This window comes from Nicotiana tabacum, chromosome 8, assembly GCF_000715075.1.
Source record: "Nicotiana tabacum cultivar K326 chromosome 8, ASM71507v2, whole genome shotgun sequence".
Classification (NCBI taxonomy): Eukaryota; Viridiplantae; Streptophyta; class Magnoliopsida; order Solanales; family Solanaceae; genus Nicotiana; species Nicotiana tabacum.
Window position 1 is genome coordinate 115,831,902 of NC_134087.1, and position 13,389 is coordinate 115,845,290.

The window sequence follows — 13,389 nt, forward strand, 5'->3', positions numbered from 1 at the left end:
CAAAAATAAAATTCCACCACTCATTCAAGTGAGCCCTAAAGTAGGACACCAGCATTAGCGTCATAATAAATGCTGATAACTTGAAATTCTATTTCCTAATACTATATCTACTACCTTCATGATTTATGTAGTTCAATCATTTGGTTGCTCTTTGGCTGTATCAAGATTACAGGTTGATTGTACATTAATGTTTTCTTTTGTCTCTACTGTTAGATATATGCCAAGGTGGCTAAGAAAGTACAGCAACAAACAATGGAAGAAAATATTGGAGCAGGTGCTTGCATCTGTATTCCTTTACTGAGTTGAATTGAATTTGAACACTCAATCGGCTACATCTGAAAGAGATTGTTTTAACGGCTTGATCCCGCGACTTACTGGTGATATGGTAGTAAATTTTGCCGTTGCGTCAAGGCTCTTCCTCTAGGAAGCCACAGTAAGGATTTGATTGACTAATCATGTGCTTTTATATTTTGTTATCCCAAAGCGCGTCTTGGCATCATAGTATCCGATAAAGAAAAGATTACTTTGAGAATATCTAAAATATTCATAACATCAAAAGAGAGAACTTGATCTTTTACCATAAAAGTTCAATTTACTTGGCTGGAATCACAGCAAAATTGCTGAAAAGATATGATACAACCCATGAATGAACTAAAGAAATAAAAGCAATAATGCTAATGATAATAAGCAACAATAAAAAGGAAGCCTAGTAAGAAAATAAACTAGCCATGAGTAACCTACTCATTTTCTGTTCTGCAACTGTCAAAATGGAAAATGAGAAATGGTTACCATGACAATTATCAGACTTCTGTGCTTCATTCATCAATCTGAACTCCAGTGGTAAAAGAATAATATTAACTCTGGCAATGAACCAAATACTGCAGCATCAGCTGCTCTGCTATTATCTGCCAAAAATGCTGCTAAGCCAATGCTATTCACTCTGAGACAGTTGACTTGTTATCCCCTACAACCCAATATTTTTTAACAGCAAATAGCACCTTTTCAGGGATCAGAGGACCATCCTCATGATCCACCATTTTTATGTTCCACCTCATACCAGACGCAATTCTTTTCACTTGAGTGAGGACATCTACATGGTCTCGCAATATGACTGCACCTTCTGGTCTAAGAATCCTATCCATCTCTAGTAAAATGTCTTCAGCATTACATCTGCATTCACATATGGCATAATTAGAAAGTTTAACAAGATCTAACTTGAAGCACGTATTGGTTGAGTGTTCTTTATTGAATTATCATCGCTGAAACTATTATGACAGGTATGGATGGACATTGACTAATTATTTTCCCCCTTGTGTTCAAATTTTCGGATGAAACATAAAAATATGGCAAACATCTCCTTTCTATGTGGATGCTCCTCCTCACCCTATTATCACAGGAAGTTGGCTCCCATGAAGACTAATTTCTCCACAAATTAAATTAAAAAGATCTAGCTTCACGTTACGTTACACTAAGGTGATCTGCACAAATAGAATCATTTTGCACCACTTTTAAAATTTATTCCCATTTAAGAAATTTAAGAACAAATAGCTTTCGGGGTATAATGTTGATATACTAGTCTTGCCGGATTGGCAAAATTGACATAATCATAAATTTTACCTTGTTCATACATGAATTAGTGTAAAGAATTATACCTTATTCATATATGAATTAGTGTAAAGAACTTACTTGTCTTTGTATAAGCTGAAAACTCCATTTCCATGAATAAGGTCATATGTCCGAGGATATGTAGAGAAGGCTTCACACCTGAATCCAAGGTCGGAAAGAAGGTTAACTAAGATATATAAAAGATACTTCTAGGGGAAGGCAATGTCAGAAAAGAGAAAGAACGTAAATCGGATACTAGAAGGAGGGAGAGAAGGTTTAGTTTATCAATTTGTAATTTCAGCAATCACACACTCAAGATGCGATGCAAAATCTCCATATATTAGAAGTCAAAACTTAAGCTACCATATAGAGTTCAAGTACGAGGTGGGAGTACTCTAGTCAAGAGAAGATGTAGGCCAGTCATGTTCTAAAAGACAAAAGAGAATGCTGAAACATGCAAGCTGGTGACTGGGAATACTATCTTTGATGTTTATATGAAAGGGCATTACAATTTTAGCCAGAAGCACTAAAGGTCAAAAGCACACTAAAGGACCTAGATATTGCCAGAGTCCTAAAAGCTAACTCCACAAGTTGATGAAAAAATGGTTGGTGCAAGTCTTCCCTTCGCAGGGAAATCTATATTCCTCTTCTGTATGAAGGTATATACAGAATGCTGTTATCAGTAACAGGTTCAACCTTATGCTGGCTGAGGACTTTCAATACTCATTGTAGGGAAGCATTAACTACTCAGTGGTAAAATAGTGGAAACTTGATGGCATGACAATTAACTGGTGGGAAAGAATGTAATGAGAAAGATCCAAAGGCAATTTATTTATCAGTATCGGAGTGAAAGATTCGAAGAGAGGAATGGAATAGAGGATTCGTACAGCCGACCAAACTAGTTTGGTAGTGAGGAATTCCTTGACTGACTGAATTAAGAACTTTAACCTTGGGATAATCACAGATAGATGATGATGTGGTAGCTGCTTAATTGGACAATAATTTCTAAAAGTTCCATGCCGAGTGTTCTAATGCAATCCCAGCAAAATTAAGAAGGAAACAATCTTTCGTATGAAATATTGCTAAATGCCAAAATGAATTATCAAACTTTTCACATGTTCGCTTTCCACAATCCACCATCAAAAAGACAACTAACAAATAGATGGCAATGATGCTAGAGTGCAATGAGAAAAAAAAAAAAAAAAAAAAAAAAGAGAGCTTCAGAAAGTTTACCAATCATGATATATTCCAATCAAGCCTCGTTCATATATAACTCCAAGAGTGTCTTGTTCAGCTATATTTGGAACAACATTCATGACCCATAACTTGGGTGATTCAAGTGCTGCAGCAAAACTTCCTAGGCCAGCATTCATATCCAGTATATTTCGATACCTCCCACTGTCGACGATTTTATTAACTCTCTTATAAGAATTCACATGCTTTTTCCATAACTTGTTGTCCTCCTGGAATGACTCAACAGATAATCCAGGGACAAATCCACTTGCTATTCTCGGAGGAACAGTATTAAGTCTCTGTGGGAACGGCTTAAGTTCCCCACCAGCAACTTCGTCTGAATTAGTTGTCTGAGGATAAGGAGTTACACATGCCTCCATCTTCTTATACCTAAAACCCTCGAATATTGGTTTAATATTGAGTACTTAGAAGGGCAATCAACAATCAAAAGATCAAATGTATCACCAAATCAACTTATTCAAACATAAACCTCAGAGATATTCAAAATGTTATGCACTTCAATGTTATAAAAAGTTTCTGTTTTCCATAGAACAATCATTCACCAGATATCTTTGTGGTTTCAACATCCTTCATTTACTCCACAATTACTGAAGCAGGAACATAAAACTATTTTTTGGCATGGAAAATTCAGACCAAAATTAGCAAGTCCTTGCAGGCATGGACATAACGACTACAAGACATAGAACATGGCAACAAGAAGCAACATTCACATACATATATTACTGAAAACTAAATCTACCACAATATAATCACATTGCTTTACAACTCAAAGTCAATTGTGACGCAAAGAAAGTGACTAGAATCTTAAAGCAAGTACTTGAGACTTTATCTAATATGCCTCAACAGAACAAGGAGGAAGAAAGAAGACAATCTCCATCACTTTGGTTATTTAAAATATTTATAGAATAATATATTGTAAGGTGCAAGAATTTACCAGACATTTTCTGCATTCGAGGATTCACATAGAGTTACACGAGAATCACGTTCCCTGCAGTACTCATTGTTTACTCTTTTTCTCCATATGGCAATCTCACCTTTCTCATGCTTCTTTTCCCAGCAGAGAAGTTCAGCTATTTCTTCAATCTTTCTCTGTTCCTCCTCCAACTCCTCTTTGGGACGCTGCCACGCTTGATAATTATTCCGCCAGTTAATTGGAGGACCTGAAAGTACCCAGTAGCCCCCTGGTCTGAGCACTCGGTCGACTTCCATCATGTACTGTCCATCTGCAAAAATGTAGAATTTTGTTAGGAAACAAAGAAACAAACTGAAGCGAAAAATTAATCACTATAAGAAATCCCCAAAATACAAGCACCCAGTCATATATCCTTGACTCTTTCCTGAGAAGATAGCTGCCCCAAGATTCCTTGCATATGTCAATTGTCCAGTTTTTTACCCATATTTTCAAAGAACTTAAAACCTTTAACCTTTTAAATTAAATCCTGGATCATAGCTTGTGTACTAACTCTTTCTTATTAATGAAATCCTTTCTCCACCCAAAAAAATCCCAAACAAAACATCACATCGATACGAATACTGGTACAGATACTCCGCGTTCAATTTGCTTGTTAGAGTTACCATTAACCAAATGAGAATTAAATATTGATTAAAAGGAAGAATATAAAAGACACAAGGTAACTTTGGTTTTTCAAGATTAGCGAAACTTTTGAAAAAGATGATATTCAATACAGGATGTAATGAACAGTGAGCCGGTGATGTTATCCTGCATTTTGGTGACTAGTGCAAGAGAAGGAGCCATACATTAATACAAGCAGTACAAGGCACAATAAGGAAAGTCTGCAAAGGTACTGATCCTTACCATTTGCACCCCACGGAATCAAACAACGTGAACAATGAGCCATATCAAAAGCTCTAGATGGATATGGTAATTTTATGGTTCCAAGCACACCAATAACTGCGGGAACACCTCTTTCCAAAGCAAATTGAACTTGAGATTCATGCGAGTCCCTTGGTGCGAACGACATGGTTAGAACATTCTTCTTGAAAAGGTATGCACCCCAACTTGCAACCTAGGATGCCGCATGACATTACAAATTTCAAACTGGTACACAATCAAACACCAGCTTGATGGAAAACAGCAACAACATTAAAAATAACAGAAAAACAAAGAAACTAAACTATACAAAGTACCACTTGTAGTCATGATCTTTAACTTGTATAAAAAATTAAGGAATTCATGGAACGAAACTACTAGATAGATAAAGCAATGGAATATCTGAAGCAACGTATTATCCGTAATGAGTGATATCTGGAACTTCAAAGCATTAAAGCCTAGTAAAAATTAATGCAGAATATTGTGGAAAGATTTGACTCACCCCACATCCGGTGTCCAATGCAGTTCGCACTGTACCATTGTCTATTGGGATCACAGAAGCAAGTTGATCAATATATGCATCTGCTCCATTAGGGAACTGTGTACCACCCCCTGGAAATCTAAATACATTGCCTTCATATTGGACCCAATTTTGCACTGCTTTCTCAATTGTTAAGCTTTTGTATGGTGCATTTGCAAAAGGTACATAGTCACGACTCTTTGGCCACGGAAAAGGAGTCACATATCCTTTTGGGGCTGGAATGAGACAATGCAGTTTCTCTTCCTCCGGAGGACAGTGTCTCTCCCTATAGTTCATATTTTCTCGAGGAAATGTCATTGCTCGCATTTGATCGTGACATGGTGTGTAATCAACATATTGCTCAGCACATGGCTCAATCTCCTTGATTTCTTGGTTAGGATCATCGAATGAGCTACTTTGATTCCCATGGTGTGTTTCATACTCCAAATTAGGGAGGATGCCACAGTCCTCTGCCTTCTTTGTTATCTCAAGAGCTATGCTATCTCCCTTTCCGAAACCGCTTTTTTGCCACACTCCTAGAAGATAGAAAAAACAACAAAGTCCAGCTACAATAAATAATGATGATAAAGGGCTTCTACTTCTGTTATCCCCTGGATTTCCTTTTGTTGCCATGGTCCACCTGGGATTGATATTTCAGATTTCAGACTAATTTGGAAGCAACACTGAAGCATATAAAATGATGCTCAATGAATTATACTCGAACGAAAAAAAAAATCAATAATGATATAGAAGAAGCAAGAGGCATGAAGTTGACTATTCCCTACTATTAGTGAAAATATCTTTCCATGAAAAATATGATTAGGCAATTAAAAGTTTCCGGCTCACACTTTTACATTAGCATGTCCACCACCACCTGCAGGTTTCCTATTTCTTTTCTCTTTTTTTTTTTTTGGGTGAATTTTTGTCAGCCCTCTCCCATTTTGTGCTTCTTTCTTTTCTGATAGAAGTACTTATTGTGTACAGCGAAGCTTGCGTATACCCATCTCTATGACGATAGGACATAATACATACTCCTCTATTTCAACTTAGATGATACATTTTTCTTAAACTCCGTGCCGAGTCAAACTAACTCATCTAAATTGAAACATGGAGTAATTAAAATTCTCATCTACCCCAATAATTTTTGTAGGTCATCCTAAATGGGGATATAATGCCAAAATGTAGATGCTATGTTGTGTCGAAACAGAAAATTATCCAAGTAACTGCATTTAAAAGTGACTTTCCTATGGATAAAAGGAGAAAAGGCACATGCTTTCCATCCCCAGTAGTATATTAATTGCTACCACGCGTTCTTCTTCGGGCTATTTTCCTTTTATCCTGGACATGCAATGCAACGATGGAGCAACATAGTAGATGAATCCAGACAAAATTGGAATTGTTGTTTTGACTTCTCAACTTGAAGATCTCAACAAGAAAAAGAAATTGAATCACATCAAACAAAGGCATAAAATCCGAGGTTAATTGAATTAATAATACACGAATCTGAATACAGGAACCAACAAATATTCACTCAGTACATACCCATCAAACTTCACAAATAAGCACTATATCTCCTATTGTCACCAATAGATATAACACACACACAAAAAGTAATCCAAGGAGAAGAAAATTAGTAGGAAGCACCAATCATTATAATGTTGCACCTCTTAATATACTTTTAGAAAAGAAAAAAAATCTTTAAATTTCCTATGCAAATACGTAGGTGCACGTAATCCCATATAAATGCATTTGCATTACAAAAATATCTTACGAATCTCCAAAAACAGCAATATTGCAGTTCCAATTTGATTAAATCATTGTGTCAACGAATATAAACACCAAGCTCTTTGTCAAAAAATAAATAACAAAAAAATGCTGTTCTTTGTTTTGAATTTGGTTAATGGCAGAGAGGGGTAGGAACGGGAAAGATAACACTTACGTCGGATTCTAAGAAGTCACCAATTGGACAAAACCAAATCCGATGTTTGCAATGATGGGGAGTGATTTTTGTCGTCCATAAACTAATTGTCGTGTCGATTATTAAAGAAGGAAAAAAAAACCAAATTTCCCGCGAACCAGGGAATTCATGTTTCCATCTCAACCAATTATATCTTTCACTTATTTTTTTCTTAATTAAATCTAGGTAATTTATAACCCTTGGTAATAATATAATTTCTTCGTGTCCCCCAAATGAGAAGGTGAATGTTAAATAATCTAATTTTCGTTGGGAATTCAAATTCTTGAAATAACATTTAATATAGTTAGAAACTGCATTAAAATAATCTAGATCATAATATCTTATAATAAAACTTTTTGAAATTGCGACAGAAAAAATTATTTGACTTCTCAAGTAGCATCAGGTGGGGTACAAATTAGTTATACCTCCTTTATAGTGAAAATTTTATGTTAACTTCTATTACTATTATTATTATAAAAGTCAAGTCCCTTTCTTCTCATTTCTTCTACCTCGTGGCACTCCCACCTCCCCAAAGTTTATTTTTAGAAACACAGTACTCCCTCAGTTTCAATTTATATGAACATGTTTGACTGGGCACGCAGATTAAGAAAAAATGAATACTTTTGGAATTTGTGGTCCTAAACAAGTCAAACGGGGACCCAGAATATTTGTGTGGTTATAAAAGTTTCTCATTATGGGCAGAATTGTAAGTTTAAGCTAAATCGTTACCAAATTTAGAAAGGGGTCATTCTTTTTGGAACGGACCAAAAAGGAAATAGGTTCACTTAAAATGGAACAGAGGGAATATTTCATTTTATTAGTTACACACAAGACTAGAGGTGGCAAAATGGTTAAAAGAAAACAGTTATTCACCCATATTATCCATCGAAAAATGGGTTGGATAATGAACCATCTAAAAACCGATCGAATATGGATAAAGAACCATATTATCCACTTAGAAAATAATTAACCAAATAGATAACCAATGGATAACTAATATGTTTAACTTTGACATTTGTAAAGCCTCAAATTGGGGTTCCTCATGTTTGGAACACTAGGAATTCTCTCATAAGTGAACATATTTAAGAAGCCATGGATAATATGGATATCCATATTATCCGCCGGATAAACTCGTTTTTATCCATCTCAAATATGGGTCGGGTCGGATAATTTATCCGATATTTAAATTACCCATTTTAACCCGCTCTATCCTATCCGACCCGCCCGTTTACCACCCTACACAGGACTAACAACATGGCGGTGTAATAGCTAGTACAACCTGCTTAAGGTGTCGCCTCTCATTGCACAGTTGATATCATGTGTTTGTAGTGATAAATTAAGTATGGATAAGAAAAACTCTCAGATTGAAATTAAACTACAAAATTTGACGAGCGCAAAACACACGCTTAAATTGTGCTCGCTAGTCAAAGATAGTATAGTATAATATCGTATCCACATGGATTGGATTTAAACAGTATTCTCGCAGTTTCTAACTTGATTGCTATCCAGGTGGATCAACAATTGAGATTTATATGATTAATAATTAAAATTAACTAAGAATCTAAAGCTATTGACTATCGAGACAAGGAATAAGCAAATAAGTTTATCAGTGGGAGAAGGTAGGGCTTTGATAGGATAGGTGCAAGATAATTGTTCGAGATCTAACGCTAGATAATTAACTTTTAATGTTCAAGTGAGTCTCTCGAGTTCACTCAATTATTGGTTCAAACGTTCAGTAGAAACTACTCTCTCGATTAAGCTTTAACCTCACGAGCCGAACCAAATTAAGCACTGTGAAGATATGCAAGAATGCGTGATGGATTGGCCTTTAGGAAAACCTCTTTCGATTATTCTCCTAACTAGGTTTAATCAATTATTCAACTAGCCTCTTTCGATTACTTAGAAGAATCTATGAACTCAACCAACAATATAATGCAAAGATATCACAAGTTATGCCTCTCTCTTGATTACATGAACTAGTCTGATGGGTTTTCAATGTCTTTGCCTTATATTTTGATGATCTAACAAACTTATTGTCAAGAACCAGATAAGGAACCTGACACACTTGGTACACATTACAAATGAACGGATTCCAGCCTGGACTCCAGCAAATGTGAACTACTGCAAGTGTAGAAAATGAAGAAACAAGTCAAGGACCTAATCCCTTGTGTTTCCCTGACAGCAGTATGAAAGTCAACTGTGCACAGCTGGAAAGTGACTGCCACAGAAATAGTGCACACAGTGCAGCAGTTTTGCAGTCACTTACCTTTGACCTACTAAGTGCTTACATTATTCAAGTGATGTCATCAAGGGTGTATTAACAAGAGAATTATAACAAAAACATCACTTGAATACTTAAGAATTCACTTCAAACATTCAAGCCTTCTAAAGACAGTGAACTCAATTCTCAAGAGCTTGAAGAACAAAGTTAAACGCTACTACGGACCAGTTCCTAAATCTAGTATTTTGTTGTCCTTAGTTGAGTTGTAACTTTGTGATTGTTCTTATTGTAATTCCTAAATTGCTTAGCTAGAAGCGTTGCTTCGGAACCCCCGTGTAAAACCATAAACTTCTGAGTTTGTGTTGTGACTAGAGTTAGTCATAAGTTAAAGTCTTTGTAACTAGTGAGTGATAAAGTGGCTTGTGGTAAGAGTATCACAAATTAGTTGTGTTGAAGTCTTAGTAATAGAGTCATTACAAAGTGGCTTGTAATAGAGTATTTACGAGTTAGTGAGTGTAGGTCATGGTTTTTGTCCCCTTGTGTGGAATTTTTCCACGTAAAAATCCCGTGTCTCATTCACTTACTATTTTCATTAGTATTCTCAGTAAAAACTCATAGAGGACCAGGTACTCTATAGTTTGGTGGACTCATATAAACTAACAATTGGTATCAGAGCAAGTTTCTCCTATCAGGCTAACACCTAAGAAGGATCCATATGGCTGCTCCACCAAATTTTGAAGAAGGTCAATCTACATACAGACCACCCAGGTTCAATGGGTAATACTTAGGGTGGTGGAAGACAAGAATGCATGATTTTATCATGGCTGAGGATTCTGAGTTATGGATGTCATATGTGATGGTCCTTACATCCCAACAAAGGTACTTGAAGAACTTCCATCCTCAATGCCAAAAACCAGAAAAGAATACACCGACGCAGACAGGACCTGATGAATACAATAGAATTTCTGCTTGTGAAACTGCAAAGGAGATATGGGAAGCTCTACAAATAGCATATGAGGGAACTACTCAAGTAAAGCAATCTGAGATTGATATGCTCACTACCGAGTATGAACTCTTTAGGATGAAAGATGATGAATCTATTCAAGATATGCACACTAGCTTTACCTCCATCATAAATGAGTTACACTCACTTGGTGAATCCATTCCTAGGAACAAGCTAGTGAGGAAAATTCTCAGTATTCTACCCAGTTCTTGGGAAAGCAAGGTGAATGATGTTACTGAAGCAAAGGATCTGCAGGAGCTAACCATAGACAAGCTGGTTGAAAATCTAAAGACATACGAGATGATGAAGAAGATAGACAGTGAAAGAAGAGAACCAAAGAAAGAAAAGAACCCGGTACTCAAAGCTAATAGCAATGACTTAAGTGAGGAGGATAGTGGCATGGCTTACTTAACCAAAAGATTTCAGAAGATGGCCATAAGAAACGGAGGAATGCTGAAAAGGGGCAGCTCTAGCAAACCAAAGAACTATGATCTCTGCCATAAGTGTGGAAAGCCTGGGCACTTCATCAAAGACTGTCCTTTCCTGAAGCAAGAGCTCTCCAAGTACAACTCTGAGAAAGCAGCTAAGAGGAACCTGGTTCCTAACAAGGATTTCAAAAGGAAGAGATTTGCTGACAATGTGGTGAAACAGGCTCTTGCAGCATGGGGAGACTCCTCTAGTGAGTCTGAATATGAAACTGATACTGGTGACAGCTCCATGATGGCAGTTGAAAGTGAGGAATGCTTTGATGGCCCAATCAGATGATGATGAAGACGATGACAACAGTGAGGTAAATTTCAGGGATGTTCAGAGAAATTTGAAATCCTACTCTCCTAAGAAACTCATGTCTATAGCTAGTGTATTGATTGATGCCTATCATAGTCTTGTGGAGGATAAGGATGCCTTGACCTTAGAGCTAGGAGAAGCTAAACAAACCAGAGATGATCTGGTAGTATGTGTTGTTGATCTGAAGGAAATCATTTGTGAGCTGGAAAAGGAAAAATCTATTTTAATCAAAAAAAAAATTGCTAACATAGAACATGAAAGAGATGATTTAGTGGTTGTAGTTGTTGAACATAAGGAAACTATTGAAAACTTTAGAAAAGAAAGAGAAGCCTTGATGAAAAGAGTGACTGAGATTGAGGAAGAAATAGATGATCTCTTGGTAGTGATTGCAGACCTAAGGGAAACAATAGAGGGACTAGGGATTGAGTCAAAACCTGGAAATTTTGGAAAAAGAAAGGAGATAGCAAGTGAGGAACATATTAGGCTTGAAAACGAGCTGAAGGCTGTGAGAACTAGTCTATGCGTTGAATATGAGAAAAACAAACATCTCCAGACTGAACTGGAAAGAATAAAAAATGATCTTGAAAAATCCCTAAAGTGGACCTGGCCCTCAGAAGCTATCACTGCCATGTACGCTAATAATGGTGGAAACCAGGCAGGGAATAGGGTTCCAGAGGGAAAAAGCTCCATACAACCCCCATAGCAAGTATGTTATTATACCAGATAACTGGTTGTGTACCCAATGTGGGAACAATGGGAATTTCAAGGAAATTGCCAAGCCAAGGTCTAGTCCTTTCAGATAAACAAAGTGTTTGCTGAAAATGTAACTACTAAAAAAGAACCAGGTTCCACCCACAAAAAGTGCATATTACCTGCATGGACTCTGTTTCTTATACCTAAAGATGAAATCTTTGAGGTGTTTGTGGCTTTTGTAAAGAAAATCCAAGTGAAGATGCAATCCAAAGTTGCATGTATTAGATTATATCATGGAACAGAACTTGACAATGCCAAATTTGATGAGTTTGCAATGAAAATGGCATTACTCACAACTTCTCAGCTCCAAGAACCCCCCAGCAAAATGGAGTAGTAGAAAGGAAGAATAGAACTCTTGAAGAAATGGCAAGAACAATGTTGATCGACAGTGGAATTGCAAAGAACTTCTAGGCTGAAGCTGTCAACACTGCCTGCTACTTGGTGAACAGGTGCATGATCAGATCTCTCCCGGAAAAAAACCCCTATGAGTTGTTGAATGGAAGGAAACCCAAGCTGACTCATCTAAGAACATTTGGGTGCAAATGTTATGTTCTCAACAATGGAAAGGATCAGCTTGGTAAATTTGATGCCGAAAGTGATGAAGGAATATTTCTGGGCTATTCTTCTCAAAGCAAAGCTTACAAGATATACAACAAGCGGACTCAATATGTTGAGGAAAGTGTTCATGTTATCTTTGATAAGTCATATCCTTACTGTGAGAAAAGTTCTAAAGATGATCAAGATGGAGAGCCCATACTGGTTCCTGGTGAAGTCATTGACATGACAAATGGAAAGGCAGATATGATGATCCAAGTGAAAGAGCCGAGTGAAGACAATGGTGTCTCTTCTTCAATGGAACCAGGTACCTCAATTACAACCACTGAAGCTGAAGAAAGAGTGGGTGATGCAGTCCAGGGTACTCCACTAGTACCTGAGAGAAAAACACAAGAGAACCAGTTAAATATACCCACCTCCTCTACTAATGAACCTCAAATGTCTAACTGGAAACACAAAAGTTCTCATCCTATTGACAACATAATTACCCCCTTAGATTGTGGAGTACAAACCAGGTCAAAAGCCAGAAATTCACTTGCCTTCTCTGCCTTTCTCTCCCAAATAGAACCCAAAAATATCAAGGAAGCCCTGAAAGATGCAAATTGGATTACATCCATGCAAGATGAGTTGCATCAGTTTGAAAGGAACAATGTCTGACACCTGGTACCTAGACCCTCAGATCGAACCATTATAGGAACCAGGTGGGTATTCAGGAACAAGCTTGATGAACATGGAAACACCACAAGGAACAAGGCCAGGTTAGTGGTTCAAGGCTATAATCAGGAGGAAGGGATTGATTATGATGAATCGTTTGCTCTGGTCGCTCGCATGGAAGCTATTAGAATCCTAATCGCTTTTGCATCTCATATGGAATTCACCTTGTTCCAAATGGATGTCAAAAGTG

General features: G+C 37.0%; 1 protein-coding gene across 2 annotated transcripts; it reads right to left on the minus strand.

Annotated features, from left to right (window-relative positions):
* Window positions 1-554: 554 nt before the first annotated feature.
* LOC107820544 (putative methyltransferase PMT2) lies at window positions 555-7,262 on the minus strand. 2 transcript variants are annotated; one of them, XM_016646844.2, is made up of 7 exons: window positions 7,150-7,262; window positions 5,193-5,850; window positions 4,676-4,886; window positions 3,794-4,082; window positions 2,839-3,228; window positions 1,687-1,764; window positions 555-1,170 (listed from the first exon to the last, which is right to left on the minus strand). In XM_016646844.2, the coding sequence occupies exons 2-7, from the start codon at window positions 5,841-5,843 to the stop codon at window positions 936-938; spliced, it is 1,854 nt and encodes a 617-aa protein (XP_016502330.2). In that variant the 5' UTR covers window positions 5,844-5,850; window positions 7,150-7,262; the 3' UTR covers window positions 555-935. The 2 variants fall into 2 exon arrangements, with proteins under 2 accessions (XP_016502330.2, XP_016502329.2); XM_016646843.2 differs by lacking the exon at window positions 7,150-7,262 and adding an exon at window positions 6,982-7,132.
* Window positions 7,263-13,389: the final 6,127 nt, after the last annotated feature.